The sequence below is a fragment of the Haplochromis burtoni genome, unplaced genomic scaffold (assembly GCF_018398535.1).
Source record: "Haplochromis burtoni strain Fernald_Lab_line unplaced genomic scaffold, NCSU_Asbu1 Contig_138, whole genome shotgun sequence".
In the NCBI taxonomy this organism is placed as follows: Eukaryota; Metazoa; Chordata; class Actinopteri; order Cichliformes; family Cichlidae; genus Haplochromis; species Haplochromis burtoni.
Window position 1 is genome coordinate 484,070 of NW_024582499.1, and position 27,459 is coordinate 511,528.

A 27,459-nucleotide genomic window follows, 5' to 3' on the forward strand; every position below is an offset into this window, starting at 1 on the left:
GTGTGTGTGTGTGTGTGTGTGTGTTACTGTAAAGGCCAGTAAGATGATCCTGGGCACCTGCTCTGCTCCATGTAATTACGCAGAGGGACTTCTAACTACTAACTAATGTCGAAATTGCAGATCTGAGATCATTTATTTGCTCTGTAAGATCTTTTTTTTTTTCCCTGTGGGTCCATGAAGCAGGCAGGATTTTCTTTAAAAAAAGAAACCTATTTTGAGTTATTTTGTCTTTGGTTTGGTGTAGACAAAGAATTAACTCAGCAAAGAGTTCAAGGTCGGTGTTTATCAAACACGAGAGGAGGAAATTGCCAAAAGTCCTCAGAGCGTTGCATTCCTGCTTTTGTTTGTAGCAGCAGATTAAAAGCTTTTATCCTTTCCCACTGACAGAATTTTTTTAGAGGGAGTCCTGAGCTGAGAGGAGCTGCAGGAGGTCACATTCTTGTAGAGATAATCTATGAGGGCAAAGCCTGGCACAGAGACACAGAGGAGGGCTGTAGCACACTCCTGCCAGCAGCCTCAATGTTAATGTGCTGTACCCGAATACAGGAGAGAAAGGGCTGTTCCCACAGGCAGTGAGTGAAAGAATAAGCAACAAGCTGATTAGCTGCCAATAAATGTAGCTGTCGATGTGTCACAGCTGCCCCGAAAAACATTCAAAGCGCTTCTTTGGGCGCTGGTGCCTGCTGCTGTGTTCGCTGTCAGAGTGATCCCACACTGCTTCAATAATGTTGAAGTTCAGGCTCTGGGGAGGCCAGTCCCTGCCTGATGGTGTTGTGTGTTTTTTAATATTCCTGTGCTTTGTTTGGGATCGTTGTGAGGCTGAAAAATGAAGATTTGCCATTCAGAGACTTGCAGACGCTCACTGTTGCACCCCTCTCCTCTGTACATATCGATGAGCAAAAATGTAAAATGTGACTCCTCACTCCATAAGATGTGTTTTTGCTGACTCTCAGTTCAGTGCTTGTGTAATTTGGAGTACCTCTCCCTTCTCCCCTGGTTTCCCCTTTCCTAAGAACAGCTTCCTGAAAGCGTCCATCTACTGAGACAGTTTCAGATGAGGCGGTTTTTTTCTGTTTCTTTAAGACTTCCAGCTCCTCTCCATCTGCTCTGTATAGTTCAGTGTCTTTCAGGTTTGTCGCTTCTTATTTTGTCCTCTACTTTTTTCCGGTTTTCACATTGATATTTATTTATTCATTGTAAGGACACAAATGAATGAAAAAAGCCAATTTCCTGAGACCATAATGTGAAAGGTCTTGAGAAAGCCAGGAGAGCTTTGCCTAATAGCACTTTAAAATATTACAAGATCGTCTGTCTCCTTTGAAGCAGATTATAAAGAAATGGGGAGGTGGCTCAAGACTTCTGGAAAACACTGTATTTCCTTACAGTGATGTTGTGACATAAAGCTCTGTTGGATGGATACAGCACTGTTTGACCCTAAACTTACTCAAGCTGTGTCATGTCAATGACTCAAAAATACTTACTAGCAAAATTACAAGAGAGGAAATTAATTTAATTAAAGGGCACAAAATAAATCAGTTCAGTTAGATTTATAATAGCATCAAATCAGTTGCCTCAAAGCGCTTTATACTGTAAGGTCAAGACCCTACAATAATTATAATAATAACAATAATAATGATACAGTTGGAATTTTTTCAAAAGTGTATTTTTAAAACTAAAATGTTTTGTCACGGCTAGTTTAGTTCACTGTAATAACCTTGTTAACCTCCTATAATGCTTGCCTTTTTATTTTTACATCTGTTTCTACATTTTAAAAAAGCTGCTCGTGTTTCACTTTTACTGTAAATTTATGGTTTGTGACTCGACCGCTCGCTGCTCTGTGATCTTTGGTGCGTCGGTCTGATGACCTCGTGCCGTCGGGTTCAGTTCAGAGCAGTGAAACCAGGTTTTATGGCCTCGTCAGTTAAAGGACTAAAGCTCAGCAGCTGTTTAACTCCGTCACACTGAGCGCACACGCCAATGCGTCGGTCTGACAAACTTATTGATGCTCTGAATATTTCTCAATTAGGTTCTGTCTGTTTCCAGCTTACAGCGAGTCACAGGAAGATTTTCCACCGTCTGCTTTTAAAAAAAAAAAAAAAAAAATTACAAAACTGATCGAATGAATTATGAAATGAAATAAATCCAGTAATCCTCATGACTCCAGTTCCTTCCTCAGCAGAAATGGAAACTGAAGATGTCACCACCACTTTGCACACACACACACACACAGTGATGCACATAATGCAGCGTGAATCAAATTTGAAAATGTTTAAACGAGCACGAACGCTGATTTTCCTCACGTCACCCTGCATGAATTATTGTTCTTGAGTAGTTTGGAGTAGGGCTGGGCGATATGGCCTAAAATCCATATCACGGTATAATTTGAAGCATGTGCAGTAACGATATATATCGCAATATATTCTTTTCTTCTGTATAACGTATTTTCCACACTACAAGGCACACTTAAAATCCTTTAATTTTCTCAAAAATCGACAGTGTGCCTTATGTAGGAATCTGGTTGTGCTTACTGACCTCGAACCGATTTTATGTAGTACACGGTGCACAGAAATCTATCAAAAAATATTTAGTACAACTTTGGTAAGCCATGAAGGCGCACCGCTTGATGGATTGCCGGAGCGTTACGGCTACCATAGTCAGGAGGCTTGTGGAGTAATCCAAAACTGGGTCCAAAACTCCGCTTCAGGTCCCAAAGTCAAACGAACTCTGCAGCATCACTGAGAGTTAAAAACGGTCTAAATTCTTTCATCTTTAATAAAATGATCAGCGTTGCTGCTTTACCAGGTGTAACTATGAAGTTTAACATCCAGGCATCCGTGAAAACAGAATTTATTAAATTTAACAGAGTTGGAAGTTAGCAGGAAGTTAGCTCGCTAGTTTCCACCTAAACATGATATAGCATGTTCTGACTGAGAGATTTCTGAAAGAATTAAAACGTACAGCTCTGCTATCACTTCCAACACAAATGAAGACAGAAAACTAAACAGCAGTGACGTTTGTAGGGTTACTGAAGTTGTACTAGCTGCTATATAATGATGTGCTACGTGATCGCTAGCAAAACAGCTATGTTAGCATAACATTAGCACAGTGAAGCTGAAGGATGAACACTAACTTTTTCCCACGCGATAAAAGTTAACGTGAGGGTCTCTGGTGGTCAAGGACAAATGCAATCGCATAGCAGGATGCTGTACACCAGGGGTGTCAAACTCAAATACACAGTGGGCCAAAATTCAAAACTGGAACAAAGTCGCGGGCTAACGTTAATATTTATTGAAATATATTTATTCCTTCAGATATAAGAATGAATCTTTTCTTATGGACTCAAACACGTTTTGCTGAAAAACTGAATATGGAACAAGCAAAACTTAATACTAAACAATATATATATATTAGCTGTATAATACCAGTAGGCCAGCTCTAATAGTAATTTGGTATGGCTTCGTGGGCCAAATGTAATTAGGCTGCGGACCAAATTTGGCCCGCGGGCCAGAGTTTGACACCTATGCTGTACACCAGGGCTGCCCAATCCCGGTCCTCGAGAGCTACTATCCTGCAGCTTTTAGATGCATCCCTACTCCAACACACGCCATCGTGTTTGGCAAAGGCCTGATAACAAGCCATTCATTTGATTCGGGTGTGTGGGAACAAGGATGCATCTAAAAGCTGCAGGACGGTAGCTCTCGAGGACCGGGATTGGGCACCCCTGCTGTACACGGACCAAACTTCAGTCAGGAGAACAACTGAGATTATTCATCCACAATACAAGGTTGGTCATTAGTATACTGCAACAACATGGGAATAGAGCAGCTGCGAGAAAATTCAGCATTAATGAATCAATGGTACGGATGTGGAGGAAGCGCAGTTTTTGCTTTCCCCATATTCCAGAACTGCTTTGCCTCTTTGCTATTACTGTCGCCGGCATGATTTGCAGATGATGTTGTTTTTAGCCGCTGCAATGCTTTCGACCATAACAAGCGCAGCTTGATGACACCATCAACTCATGGTAGAGCGGTATAGTCAAAATCTCTACCGTTGGTCAAATTTATATCGTTTCTACCATATATGGTTTATACCGCCCACCCCTAGTTTGGAGGAAATGCAGTTTGCTGCAGACGGGTCGTTAAGATTTCAGCTGCTGTTATTTGTTTTGTTTTCTGTTGGCAGTGTTAAATTAAGTCAACGTCTGGCTCATAAGAGTCAAGCGCCACTTTCTAACAAACTCCAAATTCACTTGTTCTCCCAAAATCTCCGTTAGTCAGCATTTCAGAAGTTTTTAAAGTGGTCAAGAATCTGTGGTCAGCCCTTAAATGCAGGCTGCGAAGCAGGAAACACAAAATATGTGTCACTGCCAAAACCTTCAGCCATGACTGAGCTCCTGATGAATGAAAAGGTCAGGTATGGACCAATGAGCACAGTTGTGGTATAAAGCAGTGGTGCACAGCCGGTGTGTTGCTGTAACGGTTCTCTGGACTCAAACTGGGTCAAAAGTTTGGAGTTATCTGTGTCAAACGGAAAGATTTCAAATATGCATTAGGCTTCTTTCAGCTCTCTGGAGACTTTCAGATCTGCACCAGAATTTAAATGGCAAACATCTGGCAGATGTTAAAGGGCTCCTTTTTTAAAAAATATTGTTTGTTTTTCTAGAAACTGCGTGAGGCTGGTCTTGAGCTGCCGGAGGCTGGGAAGAAAGGACCAGGACCACAGGAGGAGAACAAGACTCTGAAGGAGGAGGTGAAGAGCCTGAAGGAGGAGCTGGAAGCCACCAAGAAAGGTAAGGTGGAGGAAACGCAGTCAGTAGGTAAAATCCACAAGAGATGAGGAGGAGAAAAGTTAAAGGAGGAAGACTGAGACAGAGAAGATGAGATCTGAGTGAAAATGAGAAATCTGTTTGTTTCACAGCTCTGCAGAAGTCGGACAACGACGTTCGTGCCATGAAGAAACAGTCCACGAACCTGACGGTGGAGTACGACAGACTGCTGGAAGAGCACAGCAAACTCCTGGTAACACACACACACACACACACACACACACACACACACTAAAATCTCCAAAACAAGAATTTAAAAAAGAGGCAAAAGCACGCAGGAACCAAGGCACAGAGCCCCCTGACGGCCCTCGTTTAGAGTCATTGCTTAAACATGCATTCACTTCTATTATCCACCAGGGGGCGATACCTGAGGTTGCAAAAGAGAGGTTTCTGGTCCTGTAGAGGTTAATGGGAGAGATGGCCCTCCGCCCTGACCTCTGTAAACATTTACTGATGAGTTGATGAGCTCAGTCACTCACTGGAGGCCATAAATAAAATACTTAGAAAGACCAACGTTAAAGAAAAGTGGACTAAGTGTGAAAACGAGGATTATCCAGGATACACTGAGCGGAGGGCACAGCGATATTTAGCGTGTGAGATCAGTTACAGTTACAGCAGCTCATGACATGGTTTGGCTGCATGTTGTCATGGCGATCAGCTGTTTTTATGTATTTTATCCGCAGGCGAAGAGCGACAAGAAATCAGACTGAGGAGGACATCGACGGTTCCCGGCTTCTTTCATCTTCATCACCGTCCTCAGCAAACTGTCTGCTGCCTCTGCTTCCACCTCCGCGATGTGATGTCACCGACTTTTGGGCCAGCTGACATCACCGATGGCTGTGATTGGTTAATCAGACTGTCTGAGCTCCAACATAAGAATGTCGGTTTACTGTCAGACTTCCTGTGTCACTGTTTACACCTCTGAAGTGTTTCTGTTTTTCTCTCTTCTGTCCACTTTGCTGTTTAAAGGCCAGCTTTGGGGTTCTGTTGTCCTTTAAACAGCTGACCTTTTCCTTCACTTTCCATAAACTGTTTTCTTCTGAGGACATTCCCTGATTAACATTTTTGGAGCAAAGTAAATCCAAACAATGAATCCTGTTCCCTGCAGGAAAAGACCATCTTCATTCCAAAATAAAAGCATTTAGTCCTCTCTGCACATTCTGGTTTAAAATATGCTTAAAAAAGTCCAAAGGATGGCTGTGCCGTCAGATTTCCTTCTTTCTTAAACTGTAATTTCCATCTAGACTCTTGTGAATATGAATGTTTGGAGCTGCAGGAAAGATCACTTATTACGAGCAAAACAAGACTCCGGCGTCTCCCCTGGTTTCTTCTTCTGGTTTGCCTGAACTCTTCGTCACTGTTAGCCATGTGCTGAACACACACTTTAAATTTTGGAGCTGTTTGATGCTCCACTTTCGGTTATTCATTACAAAATGTTAAGTAAAGAAAAGGCACCCGTGTCTGTTCTGCTTGTGTGGTGTGATCAGATTTTTGTCGTTGTGTCTTTAATGACGTGTCACAATAAACATGGATGATTTCAACAACAGTAAGACCCCGTGTGGTGCAAAAGGGTTTGATATGTCAGGTTTTTATAGGCTTAAAAAAAGGAAATTAGTGATAGGAGGAGGGCTGATGATCAGCTGATCATGAAACCATTTTTTTTTTCTTTGCTTGAAAGAAAAAGTGCGTTTATCTTTGAGGATGGATCAGAGTCGCCACCTTATCCCTCTATAAAAACACGAGCAGGTTTCTTTCTGAAAAGGTTTAATCATCATTTTTCTTGTTTATGTGGAACTTCTGGTTTCTTGGCTTTTGTTGGGGGAAACTGGACGCAGCTTTCACCTCAGTTTACCGTTTGGCTGTGGGTCGATTTCTGATCGTTCTCATGTACGAGCGTCACTTCACGACTTTACTCGGGTTTTGTTTTTGCGTTTTAATTCTCATGAGGTTTATTCTGCAATTAATGGCACTTTTTTTTAAAATCACGATTTTGATATTTTAATGCATTATTTTGTTCTTTCTTTAAAAAAAAAATAAACATCTCATTTTGCCACATTTCCACTTGGACTATTTTGAAGCCTTTTCTCCTTTAACCGCAATTAAAGTGCGTTTAGTCTCCAAATCTCAAAGGCTGCGTGTCTGAGTGACGTCACAGAAGGAAAAATATTTTCTGTTTGAATTCAACCATATTGTGACCGCTCTGTTGACATGGGTTAAGGAGCGATCCCCTAAATATTAATATGTAAAACAAATTGTTTGTGGTGATGGATGAAAGTGTTTTATTTAATCACCTACAATTTATCTGGAGTTTTTCTTTTTTACAGTAATCTTTTTTTCTTCTGTTAAACCCGCAATGAACAAAATGTTCTTTAATTTCTTATGAAAGCTTCTGTCGTCTATTTTATAAGTGAGGCTAACTTTTTTTTTTTTCTTTCCTCCATTTGAAGAAGAGTTTGAACTTTATGGCCGTATACTTTAATATCATTAATATAGAATCACTCGTGGGTTTTTTGATGCAGTGAAACGTTTCACTCGATCTTTCCTGTAAAAAATAGAATAAATTGTTTCTCCCAATGGAAAAAAATCAAATTCAGGATCTTAGTAAAATGGAAAATGCCAAAACATTCTGATTCTAAAGGAGTCGGAGGTTTTTCAGAAGCAAATAAAATTTGAGGAATGTTTCCTGGAAGTGATGTGGAAGCAGACCCTGTAAGTTGAAGCGTTACCACCTCAATCAGTGGTTTAAGATCTGCTGCATGTGTTTGTTCTGTTTCAGTCACAACCTTCAATAAACTGACAGAAACTCCGACAGCCCTTCATCAGGACGATTATATTCAGATCAAACTTTGTGTCGATTCTTTTTCTTTCTCGTGGCTAAACTTGGTGTCGCATCTTCACCTCCTCCTCACACTTAAAAAGGCAGCTGTTGGTCTAAATGGGCGTTTGGCATTAGAAACTGGTTTGAGCCGCATGGCCGAGCCTTCCCACCGTCCCGCTGGCTCAGCTTTCTCCATAGATCCAAGCGCTGACTTGTTTTTAAGCCTCCAGTATTTCTTGTCAGCTGCTTCCTGGAAGTTCAGACTGTGTTTGAGCCGTTCAGGCCTCAGTGAATGCTTATAATGATCAACAGACCTGCTGCTTTCATGGCCACAGTGCATGCAGTACAGAAGAGGATTTGAAAGAAAATCTGATGTCCTGCTGGTTGGAGATCTGGTGTGTTTCGTTAAATATCATCTGATTGAATCTCCTTTAACATGGACTGTAGCCTGCTTTACTTTTCTTAGATGTTTCTTAAACACATCACATGACCACAGGAGGACAACAAGACTGATCACAGTCATAAAGTTACAGTTTGGAAACAAGGACAGCTATAAGGATATTCTGCCATAAGTCTAAACCAAAGACTAAGTGAAAAACTGATCAGAGTAAAAACATTTTCTTAAAAGTTTGTGTCTGTTTCAGGGTTTAGGTTTGATGGGATAGAATTAGGTTCAGCCTACAGGACTTTGCACGCAGTTGTGGTTGAAAGTAGAGTTAAGAAACTTAATGTTAACAAATGTCCTCAAAGATTTGGGCTTCTCCTCAGATACACAGGATTTTGCCTCATAACACTGACACAATAACTGACAGATGGCCATACGGTGATCTGTTAAACACGAGTGGAATACTGGACTTTTTGGGCCGAGCCTCTGACCATCCATCCGTCTTCTTAACCACTCGGTGTCTACTTGAAACCTTTTTTTTTGTAATGGACTGAGAAACGTTGTGGGGTCTCTGTGAAAAAGTTCGAGAACCTACATGAACCTAATAAGTGTGTATTTTGGACTGAGAGATGAAACCTGAGTACCAGGACCCTAATACAAACAAATATACTACCAAAAGTTTGGACACAAACTTTTATTTTCATGAATATTTAAATTGTACATTCTTCCTGAAGGCATCAAAACTGAACGAACACATGCAAAAGTACGGAGCAAACAAAATAAATCCTAAATAAGTCTTAATATGTTTTATATTATAGATTCCTGAAAGTAGCCGCCCTTTGTTTTGTTACCAGCGCTGCAAACCCTTGAACGTCTCTCAGTCAGCTTCATGATAAAGTCACCTGAGATGGTTTCACTTCACATCTGTGCTTTGTGCCTCATTTGTGGTATTTCTTGCCTTCTTAATGAGGTTGAGACCATCAGCAGTGCAGACAGCTGACAGCCCTGTTTGACAACTGTTAGAATTCAAGAACTGAAGTTCAGTCGGTCCAGGAAAATTCTTAAAACTTTGAATGAAGCGCAGTTTATGACCTCAGACACTAACTGAACTGAATAAAACATTTAGTCCTTTTTTTCTATGCTGGTCTCCAGGATCAACACGTTATTGAGTGTAGGGAACACCGACTTAAAGGTATATTTAGAAGCTGCTAGATGTGTGTGTGAGTGTGTGTGTGTGTGGTGTGGTATTTGAGTGTCGATGTGTGTGTGTGTGTGTGTGTGTGAGAGAGAGAGAGATCAGTTACAGTCAGGCTGAGCTTCTAAAAGCGTTTTCAGATATTTGATTTGACACTTGAAGCTCAACAGATGCAAAGTGTCATTTTATATTCACACAGGTCACCAGTTGCACTCTGTTGGCAGATTGAATTACAGATGTGGCGCACAATATCTGAGTAAGAAGAGCTCTGTGATGATCTGGAATAAATTTGGATAACAAAAGGAAAATAGATCAAAATTTGTCCGAGTGGTGTTTGTCACCCCCAAGCCCAAGTCGAACCAGTTTAACGCCGTGTCCCTTGTGAGAGTAAATGGATGACACAGTTTGGCTGCAATTTACTGAAGCAATCAGCTTCAATAAGCTTAAATAAAATAATTACACACAAAAAAACATCTTCAAATCAGTGAAGTCATTAGAAGTAGACCATGATTGATTTTAATGGATCATTGAGGCAAGCGTACGTACACCCAGAGTTTTAATATTTTAATAATGTTTTAATATTCCATTACCTTACCTAAACAATTTAGAGGTCTGCTTCTCAAACTCATTCTGAAAATCCTGATTTTAAATCTGATTATGATTGGAGTGGCCATCATGGATCGGCTCGAGATAGTTTAAAATATATCAAGCATCCAAAGCAATTGACAGTGCATGAGAGTGGGGGAGAAGAGAGCACAGACAGGGTGGAGTAGGTGGAGACAAGTGTCTGGAGCAATTTGTTACAGAAGGGTGGCAGCAAGAGTGGAGCAGAGGTTTACAAGGTGGTAGAGAGACCTGCTGTGATAAATGGTTTGGACATAGTGCACTGACAAAAAGACAGGACGTCGAGCAAAAGGAGGGACAGGGCAGGAGGAAAAGAGGAAGACCGCAAACATTATGCATGGATGTAGTGAAGAAGAGCATGCAGAGCAGCCAAAACAAGTCCTTCTGCAAACTTTTATTTTCCCCACAGAAGTCGGATTCATTGCACTTCATTCATTCTTAATTCTATATTTACTCTCCCCACCTGTGGGGGCTGTATGACCCTCAGTTTAAAGACCTCTAGTGTAATAAATAAAACCTATTTTATGTGGGAAATTGTCGAAAATGGAAGATTTCACAACATGATATGCACTACCAGAAAGTGAGAGACTATGGAGCACAATGGGAGAAGAAGGAGACTTACAGGTGAGCTGTTCAGCACTGAAATGGGCCAATAACCAAACTCAGTACATAAAGCAGGGGTGGGCAACCCCAGGCCTCAAGTGCCGGTGTCCTGCAGGTTTTAGATCTCACCCTGGGTCAACACATCTGAATCAAATGTCCAGTCCATTAGCGGGCCTCTGGAGAACTTCAAGACCTGTCGAGGAGGTAATTTAGCCTTTAAATCAGCTGTGTTGGATCAAGGACACATCTAAAACCTGCAGGGCACCGGCCCTTGAGGCCTGGAGTTCCCTCACCCCTGACATTAAACCATTTCTCCCCTCCTCCTCCATGTGATGACAGCAGATGGTTTGGTCCAGCTCCGCCCTCTGCCTCCTGTTTTGTTCACCTGGAGCAGCACACAGGTAATGAAGTTTAGTGTAAACCAAATGTGACGCACTGAAATACTGTCTAGTTCTTAACTGTTTTTTAAATTGTGTGCTCATGGATAAAGCCAAGGACATTTCAGTGCACGTGAGTGGCTTCAGTGTATAAGCAACAACCTGCAGGGCTGAAAGATTAAGCTAGCATACAAGTACTCAAAGCTGAAGTTCCTCTAGTTACCACTTGAAGCTGCCTCCATTGGAGTTAATAGAGACAGACTCTTATTTTAAAATATATAAATTTAGAGATGAAAATAACATGTTTACATCCAGGTGCAAATGTTTCTTCTTTTAAACTGTTTTTGTTGTTCTTGTTTTTTTTCTGGCTTATTTCTCCCATCATAGCAATTGTATAATGGGCTAGTTTTCTTAATAATTTATCCATATGCTGTTTCTGATGTCATTTTTAAAAAAATAATAAATAAAAAAAATAATTTATCCATATGGGTAATGTTAAGGTTTAAAGTTATAGTTTGGAACTGGACCCTTCACTGTGCTGGTACTTTCTGCATCATTTTTATGGAATAATCTCACATACTGCCCAACAAGTCTGCCTCCCAGCGCTGCTGAGTGAAATGCTGCTACTTAGTTTGACTAATCTGGTGCTTAGTATGGTGGATGTGGTTTGCTAACAAATTATTCATTACTCTTGTCTATATGATCACTCTAAAAAATAAAATGGTAGCTGCCAAATTGCAAATGTTTAGGATTCAAAATGCAAAGTTTAGAAGTCAGTAGGTGACATAAAAATGGGAATTTCCACAGTCTGTGCTACATCAAATACAAACTAGGGCTGCCACGATTAGTCGACTAGTCACGATTACGTCGACTATCAAAATCGTCGACGACTGGTTTAATAGTCGACGCGTCGTTTGAAGCTTTGTAAGATCACAAAAGACGCAGGAATAAGTAGCAGGATTTAAGAGTGTAATAACGGACTGAAACAGAAGATGGCAGCACTGCATGTACAAGGATGCCAGCTGCCGTTAAACCCCGAAGAAGAAGAAGCTGTGTCCCAGAATTCATAGCGCAGCCCAGCTCAGTTTCCAACAATGGCGGCAGCTAGTTAGTTTTAATATTACTCTTATTATTCTTTCTGGGTCACATAATAAACGTTTAACATATTTTCAGGCGAGAATGTAGCTGTGTAAACCTCAAATATCTGCTCAGTTTATCAGGACACCACATATTTTCAAAAGCGCTCCGACGTTTTCGGAGACGTCTGTTACCCACTAGCTCGATAGCTAGCCGGGGGCTAGGCTAACTAGCGCCGTGAGAACACCGGACTCCCGGCACATCGTTTTCAAACCCACCGCCGTCTTTCGCTACTCAGGTTAAACATACATGAATCACTTAGATAACTTAAAAATGTTATTGTTTGGCTTTTTTCAATATTTTATTTGTTCCTGAGTAAATCGGTTAAAGTTATAGTTTTTACACAGCTGAATAAACATCAAGCAGACAGCTTGTGTGAAGAAGTGTGAGATGCTTGAGAATATACTCCGGTGTCCTGTTATATTTTAGATAGCAAAGAGTTTATTAAACTTCACTGAAACAATCAGCAAATTTTATTAAAATTTAATAAACTATCATCTTGTCTTTATTTTTAGTTAGCACATACCTGAAACACTTAAAGCTGTAAGCTAATGATAGTTATATAAGAGCAGATGCTGCTGGTGCAATAAGCTGTAGGTTTTGTCCGATGGATGATGATCTGATTAGTCGACTAATCGCAAAATTAATCGGTGACTAGTCGACTATCAAAATAATCGTTTGTGGCAGCCCTACTACAAACAACCCCATCTACAGATAGATGCTACAGATATTTTATAAATTTGTAATTTAACTGTCTTAGATAGACTTGTGCATAAAGACTTGGGTGTCATCTGCAGAGTGAAGGAACTGTATGTTGTGTTTGGCTGTATTATAATTGTCAACAATTTTTCAGAAGTCATCTACTTCCAAGATAACATTATTCTTTTTTTGAAGAGCTGAATCCAAAAATATAACATTGAAAATAGCCGATTCCAAACTATTTAATGTTTAGATGAGTTTTAGTCATAAATGATAAGCTTCTTGTCTTCTCACCTTTTAATTGTCGTTTGATATGTCACCTTTTTTGTAATTATTCATAAAAAGAATGTCATTATAGAGTAGACATCTTATAAAATATTAAATTATGAGAATTATTCCCTCTCAAAGGCTGCCAGGAAAGTCAAGGTGTGTGAGGGTAGGATGTTGCGACAAAGCATCAGTTTCAGCATTTACCCAGAATATTATACATGTAGATATGTTGGTTTCATCACTTGGCTATGTGTCTGTGTATGGATGAGAAGACATCAATCCATCCAATTTATGCCACATATTCCCAAGTCCGCCCAGTGATCTCTCAAGAACAGTACTTTCAAAAGCTTGTTGTGGAAGAAAAATAAAAACATTACCTGTGGTGTATTTTTACATGCTTTAAAAAGGATACTAACAAGGTCACATATGAGGTCAGAAGGTTGAAAAGTTATCATTTGTCAATTGTTATAGTAAAATTAATACAATCATAATTTCATTAAAGTTGAATGAGTTATTTATTAAGAAGACTGGCCATCTAAAATTTGCATCTGATCTTTTCTAAAATTCAGGCGTTATGATGTATATGAAGACATTTTCCCACTTTAAGTTAAAAACTTTCACTTTCAGCACTGAAATAGCAGCATCCCATTAAAACTGGAGCCAACTAATAGATTAAAGCATCAGTTTCAGTACCACAGTCACCAATGTTTGACTACATAAGGGGCAGAAGCATTCTGGCTGTAGAGCAGTGTTGTGTGAGGGAAGTGTGATGTTGAAAAAGTATTGGCCCCAGCAAAGAACCTTGTGGAACTCCATCATTAACTTTTGTTTGTCTTTATGTAAACAAATGAAATGTTCTCCTCTTGGTCACAGAGACACGTCCATTGACTGAATCGGTCTGTTTTTTGCTTTAGGTTCCTGAAAATCTGAGTCTGTAATTGACAAAATAAAGTGTGAATAAAAGAAGTGAAGTTTTATTAATGTGAGCGTTAAACCAGTGGGATGTAACCAGTTAATCACTCTCCTTCAGTGGACGTTATATACTCCAATAACCACACAGATAGATCAGCTGTTTGTTGTGACATTAGTTTTATTGCTGTTAGTTTACTGGGTGGTGAATGAGCACAGTGATCACAGCAGCTGGCAGCATGGAGACCCTCGCAGGGGTCAAAGGTCGATGAAACACAGGTGACACCGACAGGGCTCAAAGTTAACTCTTTAACATTGACTCTGCAAAATTTTTGGCTGGTGACTCGTTAACATGAAGCCCCCGAGTTACGTTATTATCATTAGCACGACTACTAGTTACTTCGTTAAGCTACTTAATCAAGAGTCTGCTCTACAGTTATGTATGGAAGACTGTGGTTTACACAAATCACAAAGACACAGTTACAACACTGAGGGCACCATGTAGCTGTGTCTGAGCTGGGACAGAGGCAGGACCTGCTGGCTGAAGTCTTTCCTGTCTGTTGCGTGTACACGTTCACTCAGAATCTGTTACAGTGAATGGGTTCAGTTAATGAGATGATGTTTAGCTACAGTACTTTTGCCTGACTGTGATTGGATGGTTGTTTGGTTTTGTACTTTGCCTTCAGTGGAAGCTACTGTGACAGTCATTTCACTCACTTGACTTCCAATTTTAGCTTGATCTTGTGTACACGTCAGTGTTTTTATTGAACCCTTAATTGATTTCAGCAGGTTTTAATTGTCAGGGGTCTCTGTCTCTGTTTCCAGCCCAAACTTGATGACATTTCCCAGGGGAGGAGAGCGCCTCCTGCTGGTTCCACTGCTGCAAAAATCCCACCTGAGGTCAGCTTCCCAAAAAAATATTTCACACAGTGATATTTTTGGTTGTTTTTCCACAGCACCAGTTATTTGCTTTTCCCAGAAAACCTTCCTGTTCCGTCAAGAAACGAAACCTTAATGCATCATCTCGTTTCTTTGCGTGTTCCCTTTTAGGCTTCCGTAGTTCTGGTTTATTTGGATGTTAAATATTTTGGCAACTTATCGGCTGTAAAATAACCGCTAAACATTCTGCTAACATCTCTGCTGTGAGTGTCATCTAATTTGCATGGGTCTGAGAACAGCAGGAGGATTCTGGGAAATAAACGCTCTCCACTGAAGGAAACCAGCTGAGCGAAGTATCATTTATCAAAAACCTGAAGTGAACAATCGGACAGTCGGAGCAACATGGACAAGTTCAGGGATAAAATTTAAATGTAAAAAAAGCATCCGTTCTGTTCTCTTTCATAAGATTTTAAAAGTTTTAACTTTATTGAATTAAAATATAAAACTTAAAAACTGAACATAAGAGCCTTTTCTGCTCTGCTAGTTGTTCCATCACCAAGTTTCAGGTGGTGGTCGTCCTTAATGCTACGTTTCTGATTTAATTTTTACAACTGCAAATTAGCATTAAAATTTTCGGCACAAAATCTCAAAAAATTTAACTATGGATACATTCTGGATGTGCATTTCAAAATGCTGCATAAAAGTAATTTGCTAAAGATTTTCACATTCTGAGTACAACACATCGATGTTTGACTTATTTTTACTTTATTTTAGTTCTTACTCTTTAAAAATCAGTTTATTTGTTTGTTTGTTTTTTTATTTTTAAATACTTGTCTGAAAATGAAAATAACAGGCAGGCATTAAAGTTTCATATGTAAAAGGTCAGTTACATCAGTTACTGTTTATTTAAAAAAATAGTAAAGTGTGGCTTCAGTCCAGATGAGACCAGAACATTTCTCACTGTGAGAATCCAGATGCTGCATTGGGTCATTTTTGTTGTCTGAATGTCTGATTGTTCGTCCAGAAACACGCAGGCTGAAGCACAACCGTTTGCATAGCATGTTCAGTTCACACCATCACCTGTGACATCACTCACTTCAGCCTGAGTGAGGAAAACTAAAAAGAGCCACCTCCCTGCACCTGTGCAGGTGTGTTTTACAGCATCCAGCCTGGCCGTTTCCAGTCACAGTTTTGGATTAATGACTCTGTCACAACATGTGTTTTGGCAGAAGAGCACACAAACTGACATGAAACAACATTGATTTTGTAACATACATGTTCATTTTCTTAAATGGCTGTAGATTCTTTTTGTTTTTTCACACTCTGACCCACCCAGGCTCCAGTCCGGAAACAAGACGAGAACACTACAATACAACTTTTAAAAAAATCAAACATTGAACATTAAACTGTGAGTTTGATTGGTTATTGCTGCAAGTTTAGTTTTATTAATGAAATAGCCGTTATCAGTGACATTAGTTACTGATAACTTAGTGAGTTATCTGTACATTTTAAAAATTAGAAACTTTGTCTTTGATCCGTTCTTGAATTAGTTGTGTACAATAACTGAAAGAAGGGTTTGTATTGAAGTATTTTTGAGCTGATGACTTTTGTTTTGGCTCCTAGAAGACGTCCCAGCACACTGCAGCAGAACGCTGCACAAAAGGCATCCTCGCTTTGGATTCTCATTTAAATATGAAAAGTTTGATCGACAGATGAATCCTAAACATTCTGGGAACTGGCTCATCTGAGCTCTGCACTCTTTCCCTTAAACCCCATTTAAGGTGGTTTGCTGTTTGAGAATTGTAAGAGAGTCTTTTGTGTATTTGGGTAGTAACTGTAAAAGTTCCAACCACAACAAGCTCCTCATGAGCAGGATTCCTCTTCTTTCTCTAATTTAAAACCCTTCTTTATTTTTCTCTTATACATTATTTTTTGTTCCCTTATTTTTGATTTGTTCACGTTTTTCTCAGCGAGAAGCACAATTATTTTCAGGTCACTGACTCTGACGAAAACAGGAAGATTCTCAGGCTAACTATGGGCTTTTTCTTAAAACATCAAACTTTTAATATAGATTTACATCAGAGGTATTGATATAATTGAATAGTAGAAGTCATACCAAATCCAAAGAATTGTGTTTTTGAAGCATTTTTTTTATGCAGATGATGTTTGACTTTACAGCCCAAATACTGTTTTTTAAGTCCCTTTGGACTTGGTCTTCATAATTAGGTTTTCATTTGGTCTGAAAATGACTGAGTTTGTCTTGTTTGTGTCCATTATGCTTTGTTGACTTCTTACTTTGCATAAACCAAACATGATAGAGGGCGACTGTTATCATTGTTGTAAAGGATGCAGGTTTTTGAACTCAACCATTTCATCCGACTCGTTTATTTGACTGGATTAAAAACCTCCATCCGTTCTGACTGAACAGGGCTTTAAGCCAGAGATTAAATACAGAAACCAGATTTGTGTCTGTTTTGCTGATTCTGCTAATGCTGTTCTTTACGTTCTTGGGTATCTGGCTGTAATTAAGGTCTTAAACTAACCGGTGGAGTATCTTAGTGTTTGTTTTGTTTATCTTTTCAGCTGCACGCATGTTGGCATTGTCACTCCAGGCCTGACCACCTCACTATACTGAGATAGTGAGTGGCAGGAGCTTCCTAATTACTTCAAATGGCAGTTACAGCAATTATCAGCAAATTTACTTTAAAGGATTGTTTGTCATACTTTTCTATCAAACTCAAGTAATGACGTGAGAGCCGTGGGGGGGTCGTTGGGAGAACACTGATATTGATTTAAAACCCAAAGAATAAAAATCATCTAAAGCTAAAACTCTTCAAACACTTGAGCACTTTGAACATTAGAAGTCAGTAAAAGAGAGAACCCAACAATTCCCTTTTGAAGTTTGCTCAGATCCACACGAAACCTCGACAGTCTTCATATCACTGCATCGCAGCAAGCCCGCCGGAATAATAGCCCCGCCCTACGCTGGTTGTTCACGTTAGCTAGTCATACACTTGGTCAAAGGCCTCGCAGTATCAGTGTGTATCAGCAACATTAAATTTAAAAAAAAATTCAACATAAAAATCCCCAGTTTAAGTTGTTTTAAAGCATGACTTTTTGTTTTCATTGGTGTCGGAGAACTGTAAAGGTTCCCACAATCCCCTCCTGCTACCAGCCGGTACTGCTGACAAAACTTTGCATAAAAAGCCAAAAGAAATTTGCTTTGAAAGTCTGAATGAGGAGTGAGGTAGCCTGAAGCTCGAGGCACCGCTTTGCTTGTGCTTGCCAGCTAAACGTGAACAATCAGCCAGAAATCATCATCATCATCGCAATTATATACTGCATCAAATATAGATAACACACAAAGATATTCAATATATATATATTTGTCATATTGTATGTATCAGCAAAATAAAAGCCTCCATAAAATAAATCTCTGATTCATCTTACAATATGTAAAACAAAACGCGATTTCTAACACTATTCTTTTTTTTTTAAAGTGCTAGCAACATTATTTCTTTATTTTTTTATTTTTTTTACAGTAATGTTTCATATGTAAAAGGTCATATGAAATAAGGTGATTTTCGCATATTTGACATTCTAATTGTTATAGTTCCCCATGATGGGTGGATGGTGAGGGGTTGCTAGGAGACAGAGTTATAGACACGCCCCCGCAGACTGCTGATTGGTTTGATATAAACCAGAGCCGTACACAGGACGTCCTGTAGGGCTCTGGGTTTGGCTAGTCAACCGTTCAGGCTCTAGAGTTAAGACAACAATGTAAGGCAATGCTTGGCACCACACTGAGTCCTCCGGCTCTCATCTCTCCACCAGCTGACCGGACGGCAGGTGAACACGGACTCGGTTTTAAAGTCAAATCAGGTCTTTTTCTGGTCTCCAGACTAAAGGTGCATTTTGGGTCCACTAAGCAAATCAGTGGAAGTCCTGTTGATAGTTTTTGTAGCTAATTTTGAGGTTCATATTTCACTTCAGCAATTTTTCTTAAATTTAAACACTTTTTGAAGTGTGTCAGTACTTTAGTGTCTGCTCATCTGTATGGGGCTTTTTTGTGCAGACGATTTGCACAGGGTTCACACATTTCCAACGTTATAAAATCATTAACACTAGAAATTAGCCCCGTGCTATTTTTCAGTTAAAGAAAAAAAAAAAAGGTGTAGCACCCAGCTAAATCATATTTATCAGTTTAAGCAATACAAATGACCCCTTACTGTCATTTTCTGCTGTTAATTTTATACAAATAATATTTAATTGTGTACAGTTACATAAATTTGTCTACGACTGACAGTGTGTGAGTGATTTCTTGTTTTAGTTTATTTTGCAGTCTAACTTCATGAATGTGAGTTAGTGTTACTCAGTCGATGCATTGTGTAAGGAAGAGCGCCGATGTACTTATATTACCATTTTATTGATGCTAGTTTTCTTATTTCAATTCAGAAAGTATTTTATTCAAAACAATCTCACATCGATATTTCTTTTTCTTGAGGAATCTTAGAAACCTGTTAAATGTTTTGTGATAGATTCTAATATTGGACCTCTTGGTGGTTTTATGTACAGAGCAGTCACTAGAGTGTGAATGTCTAATTTCCATTACTGTGCGGAGACTAGGTTAACCACATACAGAGGCAGCGTTGCTTGTTTGTGAGGAGCTACACCCAAAGGGAGGCCCTTAAACAAATGGCTAGAATGATATGAACTCTGATCACACAGGAAAAGTTTAGGCGTATGAAACTGAGAATGTGAGATGGAAGGTGCCACCATCAGTGGTTCAGTAGGAAGAAGTGAGGTTTGGATGGAGGACTGCAGCATCGATGAGACAGAGACGAGGCAGAGAGAAGAGCTAACAGGTTGATTTTGGCAGCCTGGAGTCCTGGTCTAGGATCAGCCCTGCAGGGCGGGCAGCGCCCCATTTGGCACTTCAGTCGACCTGGGGGACACTGAACGAAGCCCGACCTCTGACCTGATTCGCACACAGGCCTGAACCTCCTCACAGGGAGGTCAGACACATGACAGGGAAGGGTTAAAGGTCAGATCCAGTGAGATTTCAGTCTAGTTTCAAATCAGTTTCAACAGCTGACGGCATCTGTGTGTTTGCATCTGGTTGGGGTTAAAAGCTCTGAGGAGATTTTACTGATCTTATTAATTGTTTTTGATTGGATTCAATTTAAAGCCCTTGTTATAACTCTGACTGAAGTCTCTCTGGACATTTCCCTCTGAGATCAGATCTGTTGTTGCAGATCAGAGGTCAGCGGTCAGAGAAGCACGACACTGCTCAGGAGCCAGGACTGTTCTGGGATCAGTAGTAAAAAGCTGGTGATTTGTAGTATTTAGATTCAGCAGAGCTGCACCGATATATTGAAACGTTCAAAAGGAATCAGGGCATCAGTTTGAGTTTTAGGATTTGGGCCTCAACAATCAAAGTGCTCAAAGGGTGTCTGAGGGCGATTTCAGGACTCCGAGCACAGTCTGGCTTCCTGGACCGCTGGTTTGCTTGATAACAGGAGGTTGAACTTTTTACTCTCCAGTCCCGGAGATCGTTCAACCCGATAGTTCTGGTTCTCGGTTGATCTTTTCTTCCATTTTTATGTTTGACGACGGGACTGCGTCTCAGACTATTTCCTGTCATTTATTAAATCCTGTTGCAAAGCAAATGACCTCTGTTAATTTTCTGGGGGTCAGTCAGTCTGTCTGTCTACAACTCTGTGTGAATAAACGGCCATTTTTTAAAATAAAAATCAGTGAGCACAAGTCCCTTTAACATTTAATGAGATGATTGTATGTAATGGCAGTTTATTAGTTAACGTTTCATCCCACCCACCCAGAGAGAAGAGCATTGATACTACCGATCATCGGTGATGGAGGAAACTTGACCTCCGACTTCGACCTCGACAGCAGACACTCTTTTGTTTTGTATTTTTAGAGAACACAAAATGATTCTGCCTTTAGTGAAAACTTTAGATTACCCTTATTTAGCATTTTATCCACATTCATGGAGAGTATTTCTTTTTCGTGGTTGTTGGAATTATGAAGCTTTCTGAAGGAGCTGTGTCACTCCTCTTCTGTTTTGTTCTTTTCTAGGTATTAAAAAAAAAATCTTTAGCGTTGGTTATTTTGGTGACATGAAGAGACCAACTGATCAATAGCTCCAAGGAGACCCATCAATCAATTAATCGAAGGGCAAAGGCAATCAATCAGTCCACAAATCTAATCAATCACTTCGAGTCCTTTCTGAGGCCTCTGTATGGGTTGGAGGTAAAGCTGAAGGTCGAGTGTGGTGCTGTCGGTTGTCTGGTCGGAGGTGGATGGATGGACGGGGATGGAGTCCTGCCTACATGACACTCTCGAAGATGATGACTTTGTTGTCATCGATGCCAGGCGACATGGAGCTCAAGGACTTGATATCCGGGGCCATGTACTCCAAGTGATGGGCTCCCCACACCGGAGTGGTCAGGTGGGCCCAACGCTGCAAGACATCAACAAACACGTGGTCACACAGATTGCAAGTCATGTGATCTGGAGGAATCGCTTGGTTTGATTAAAGCTTTTCCTGTTTAGAAGTTAGACATGCTGACCTGGACTGTGCAAACTAAATTATCTCTATTTCAAAGCAAATACTTTTTGTGTCTCTAGACGTATACCCAACAAAATTTCCTTAGTGAGGCCTCGGTCACAAAAATATGTCTTGCTATCCTCCAACTGGTTGTAAGAGGTTGCAGTCTGTCACTAGGTCTCAAAGACAATACTGTTCCTAAAACATCCTTGTGATTGCTTTGATCACTAGCTGATGGCCATGGTCACATAAAATTAGCATGGAAGATGACAACTTATCTGCAAATGCTCACTAGCTACTCGCTAAGTGGTCTGCTGACAATAAAAGCAATCGCAAGGAGAACTAGTGGCAGCCAGCACCTCAGGGGAGCAACCGGTAGTTTGGTGATTTTCTCCAACCAATCCACCACCTAACCTTCTATGTGCCCCTCTGTTACACTCATAAGTCAAGTTAACCCATTCCAGCAGAGGTGTAGGTGCTAGCTAGAAAGCTCGATGTTTCCAGACTTTCTACAACAGCACCAGTCCAACTGTACTCGCTCTCCCCTCTCCATCAAACTTAACCTGTCACTTCCAGATCCTTGAGCTTATCATGATGCATGTTTATTGACTTATTTGTATTTAATACAGCTGCGTTAAAGTGAATTGTTCTGCAAAACTGTAGCAGGTGATTAACTGTAAAATAAAAATTCTTAGCCAAAGTTGGTTCAACAAGCTTAGAAACCAGAACGTTCAGAGAAGAAAAGTTTAATTAATTCATCTGTAATGTTGCATGTGTTTTATTATTCATTTAAGGTATATTTCCCAGAATTTAAAGGGTAACATGTGTCACCACGTGTGCTTATGTTACAACAACGACTCTATATAAAGTTGGGCAGCGTGATGTGATATCTTAGAAATGACCTCTGCTGTCACTCAATAGGAGTGTTTGCATTAGTTTAAGTCACATGTTCTGCTCTTCATACCGAGCTACGAGCGCTGGGACATACATTACAGTTACATAAAACCTTATTTTAAACCAAATTTCAGGTAGACTGAGGTTTGCCTTTTACATTTTTACCTTATAAAATCTAAATGTAAAACTTTTTGTGGTCTCGGTTAATTTTGTTATCTGGATAGTAACTACATCAGTTTTAGGTCAATTTAAAGTCTGCATGTGAGGTAAGTCTGTACCTATGCTTTTTAAATACATTCATAACCCTTTGTTTCAGCGTGCACGTCCAGGGTGAGCTGGCGCTTACCTCTTTGAAGGTTCCCTTGGCTCTAAAGAGTTTGTAGAGAAGGCTGACAGGAATGCACAGCATGGAGGACAGAGCCAGACACCAGCCGATCACCTCGCCCCACCATGGGTACACGTACACATTGTTGTAGGTCAGGGGCTTATAGTTCACCAGGTGGAACAGAAAGATACCCTACGGGAAGAAAGGGGAGATTAAAGAGGAAGATTGGCACATATTTGGCATCATTTACATGATTTGTGGTGTTGATACTGTGAGATTTCATTATGGTGTCACAGCAGAACTGATGAATAATGTTGGTCTATGCCTGTTAGTTTTAATAGGATTCTGCTGTATGCTCAAGAGACAGCAAAAGGTAAATATAAGTCTATAATCAATATGAATCTTTTCTGAATTTGTTCCTCTACAATAATCAAAAATGTACGTATGCGCTCAGCTCTTAATAAACTGGTATTAGTGCCTGATAGCCTGGAGGAAAACTGGTGTGTGTGGTTGTGGGTTTCTATTTCTGGATGGGATAGTGTTGTTCAGTCTTACTATGCAGACACATGGAGTTATAAAAGACCAGCACCACTTCATCCAGGGGAAAGGCCGGTAGCCGATCATACGAGCCACATCATCCATGAAGCGGTCAGCACCTGCAGTTCATTAATCAGCAAGTCAAAGACAGGAAGATGCTGAGGATTCTTCCCCACTCACGTCATAAAACACTAGAAATTCTCCATGATTGTATTCACACTATGACAACGCTTAATAGTCTTTTGTTGCCATATCATTCTGTGATATTGTATTTTATATTAGCTTGTGACAAAAAACACGTTGACCCGTGACCTCTAATATCACATCGTCTGAGGTGATTTTCAGACCTATTTTGAGATGGGTTACCTCACTGACAAACAAAGGCTCTATTTACAATCACGTTGCTATGAAGCACTACACTGTGTGTTTGTGTTTATTACATACCGTAGACCCAGGCAACTACTATGCATTCCCAGAATGCTTGCCACAACAGAGTCATCCCACTGGCCGAATAGTAGTCAAACAATTGGAAGACGTACATCCCTCCCTGCAGAGACAGAGGAACAGACGGCTCAGTGAACAGTGTCGATGTAGTAAACCAGTTCATCAGCTGAAGTGTTTCTTGTTCTCTCATAAGCTCCTTCACACGTTATGCGTTTTCATTTTTGTTACTACGAGCTAGTAAGAAAAGACAGTTTATTTAAAAATGGTATAAATCATCAAAAATTTAAATTTTTGAGGGAAAAGTCTTTGTTCATCCAACCTGTGTCACCATGGAGAGATCAATGATGAAGCAGAGTAAACAGCATATCGCCACAGCGATCTCCCTTTTGTAGCGATGATAATGCTTTCCAGGAAACAGATCCAGAATCCCGGTAACAAAACCCTCCACCCCGACAAACTGCAGGGACAGACGTGGAGAAAGACACACAGTGTCTTCAGTGTCTCTTTGCTGAACAGAAGTGGAGGAATAAAGCTGAATACAAGTAAAATATTGAAAACCAGTTAAAAATTCTCTCCAATCATTTGCTTCTGTGGTGTCCCCCAGGGCTCTGCATTAGGACCACTGATCTATTAAACATTTACCAAAATCCTGTGGGAAATATCATAAATTCAGTTTATAACCACATGACACCCATATTTATAGATATTTATATTTCCATGTTACTCCTGCAAACTTATTGAGAAAATGCACAGCTGATTAAAGGTATGATACAGAGTGTGTTGGTCACCTGACTGTCCAGTCCGAGCAGCAGCAGCATGAAGAAGAAGAGCGCCGCCCACAGCGGGGCCACCGGCATCAGACTGACTGCCTTCGGATATGCAATGAAGGCCAGACCTGGACCTGAAACACACACAAACACAGGCATTAGAGACTTCACAGGATTTTAACATGCGGCTCAAGGTTTGGCTCATACAGTATATATGTTTTTCCAACATGTGCACAGAAGATGTAACGTGTGCAGAATTTAAAGCTGCAGTGCCACCAGCTCATTTTCTGGCTCTACAGTATAAATATTAAAAGAAAAGAGTCATAAATATGAAATTGGTTGGCTAAGCGTTTGACCATGATGTCATTGTTAGTATCCACGATCAAGGTTGACTTGACCATATCACGTACTGTATCACATGAAAGGGCGCGGAGAGAGCTGTACAACACCCATTTTATTTTTTCAACACAACACTCTGCGATGTCACAATGAAGCAATAACAGGCTGACGTCATCATGCTGTAAACATCATAAAACATCCAGCTTTGAAAGTAGGTTGTTCTACTTTAAATGCTTGTTTGTCCTGATTATGAAAAAGTCTCATCTGCTCAGCTATGGTCAGCTTCAAATACCACAAAATAAATTTGCTGATATGCAGAAAGATTAAAGGTGCAGGACAAATATTTACAGCAGGACAAATCACGGCGTGTTTCATCAGGCAGCACAGAAATATGCACCGGAGAGCTGTCGCATGCGAGGTGAAAGGCCTCGCTTAAATAATCCGACAGTTAATACTGCACACGCACACACACACACACACACACACACACACACACACACACACACGCTGATGCTAATACTTTAAACCAGTATAGACGTGTCAGATTGGATTCAGTAAATTGGATTTACTTTTGTTCTTTTTACAGCAAGATTAAATAAAAAGATTCCTGTCCTCACACACAGACGCACACACACACAGACACACACCATTCCTGAGAGGTACACGAAAATATTTTCAGGCAGATAAAATGAGAACATGATGAAGACTTTAGTGACTCATTAATGCACATCTCATTATAGTCACACATGAGAGGAACACAGCGATCCAGCTTCTGTTTTGTTTTAGTTTATTTGTTTGTTTTACATTAAAGAATAACTTTATTCGATTGATTGGTTTGAATTTTGTTCTACTGAATGTTATTTAATCTTTTACTTATAAAGCAGTTTTATTTCTGTATGACCGAGCTCCTTTCTGTTGTACAAGCTTCACCTTATTGAGCCTTTTTATTAAACGTTATTATATTACTTTTATTGAGCTATTATAGCTTATTGAAGCTAGTTTCTTACAGGGTGTGTTGATTGATTTGGCATCCCAGTTTTTCTGATAAACAGTGCATGATGATTTGGGATAAAGTGTATATATAATCTTAACTTGTACTTTACCATTAGAGCAACTAGATAAAATAAGATGCTTTTAATGCCACACCTTGGATGAGGCTTTGTTGTAGTGTTGTTGGTTTAACCTCTGAGGCTTGAAAATTTATGAATGAGAAATTGACATACAATAAAACTAATTTTGATTATTACCAGCCCAGATTTTTAAAAATCTCCATAATAATATCGATCACGCTGCTTTCACCTGACCAAAGTCATAAATAAGAGGGTCGATAACAACCACAAATCAGTGAGTCAGTAACGCTGATGTTATTGAACCTTAAATGACCTTAAATGAACCTAAATATTCTCAACTGCTCATAAATCTGAACAACAGAAATGAGGCGGACTGAAAGATTGAGCACCTCCAAGTCTCAGAGTATGATTGTCAGAAAAGGGTGGAGTTACTGCTCCAAGTGGGAGAGTTGAAATATCAAGGGCAGGCTGACACCGTGTCTATCAGACGGCTCGGGAACACTTCAGTATCCCTCCAGAAGAGCTGGCGATCCGGGCATCAGATGGATGGACGGAAAAATGATCAGTTTTAGTTTAACAGTGTTACAGCTCAGCCTCCTGAACACATCAACAGCATCAAACTGAAAATCCTCGTCGCTTTGTTCTTGAGTTATTGCAGTTTTCAGAATTCTTGGCCCTTTATCATAAACTGTATATTTATCACAACCACGCCTCCACCAGGACTGTTGCTCTTTATCTGGGGGCTGAGGAGGCCAGGTGTAAATAGCCAAAGAACTGTCATGTGACTATTCTCACCTGGCTGTAAACATTAGCTCTGTGGTTACATAAAGTCTTCATTAAGTTTGAATGAAAAGCTTTGATCCGAACAGCCGCTCAGAGCTGCAGCCTTCTGTGGACAAGCTAAATATAACGGTGTGTTTGTGATGCCACGTCACGTGATGCTTAGCTATTAATACACACACTGCTGGCTGGAGTCTGACACGCGCGCACACACACGCGCACACACACAGGTTCATTCAGGTCTTCATTACAGTGCAGTGAATCCTTCTGTAATCATTATTTTTATAACCACCATTTGAAATCGTCGAGGCTACACAATTATCAGCTGACCTCATGTGACCTGACGCTTTTTCCTCTTCCTGTTTTTCCTAGAATCTGGATTGTGATTGGCTCTTAAAACAAGGATTATCAAAGCTGGAACATGCACCACAGTGGATGGAAGCGCTGCTTCTATATGCATGCATAGCACATCCAAAAGTGTGAGACAGAGAGTAAAGATTTGGATATTTTAATGCATCGTTACAGTGAAACTCTCTTGGTCTTGTTTCTCCTCCCGAGAAGTGATACAGAGATGCTGCTCATCCTCTGTCTTTACAACTAACAATCTGACTTCCAGCATAACAGTTACCCTCGTTATGCTGGAAAACCAAAGCACAGTGGGGTGGCAGCAGCTCAGGTGGTAGAGCTGGTCACCTACTCACTGGAAGGTTGGTGGTTCGATCCCCGGCTCCTCCAGTCTACATGCCAAATATCCTTGGGCAAGATACTAACCCCATGTTGCTCTCTGATGCGCTCCATCGGAGTATGAATGTGGGTGAATGTTAGATAGAAGCACTAAAAAAACCTTAGATAAAGTGCTTGTGTGACTGCAGGAGTTGTATAAAGTGCTTTGAGTGCTCAGTGAGTAGAAAAGCACTATGTAAGAACCAGTCCAGTTACCATCTATATTTAAAGCTCAGTATGATGCATTTTTGTTAAACCAGCCTCAGAGGCTTTGGGGTCGAAATAGGAGAG

At 40.2% G+C, this 27,459-nt stretch overlaps 2 protein-coding genes across 2 annotated transcripts in view; one reads left to right on the plus strand and one right to left on the minus strand.

Annotated features, from left to right (window-relative positions):
- The window catches only part of bcap31 (B cell receptor associated protein 31), a 24,950-nt gene extending 18,579 nt beyond the window's left edge, over positions 1–6,371 (plus strand). The window contains exons 6-8 of the mRNA XM_005931145.3: positions 4,663–4,789; positions 4,918–5,018; positions 5,509–6,371. Coding sequence (XP_005931207.1) covers positions 4,663–4,789; positions 4,918–5,018; positions 5,509–5,535 — 255 coding nt within the window. The 3' untranslated portion in view covers positions 5,536–6,371. The remainder of the gene's footprint in view (positions 1–4,662; positions 4,790–4,917; positions 5,019–5,508) is intronic.
- Positions 6,372–14,005: 7,634 nt separating this feature from the next.
- The window catches only part of slc6a8 (solute carrier family 6 member 8), a gene marked incomplete in the record, with an annotated part of 42,101 nt that continues 28,647 nt past the window's right edge, over positions 14,006–27,459 (minus strand). Inside the window, 6 exon segments of the mRNA XM_005931144.3 lie at positions 14,006–21,202; positions 22,530–22,700; positions 23,064–23,164; positions 23,490–23,592; positions 23,809–23,946; positions 24,278–24,390. Of these exon segments, the coding sequence (XP_005931206.2) occupies positions 21,068–21,202; positions 22,530–22,700; positions 23,064–23,164; positions 23,490–23,592; positions 23,809–23,946; positions 24,278–24,390 (761 nt within the window).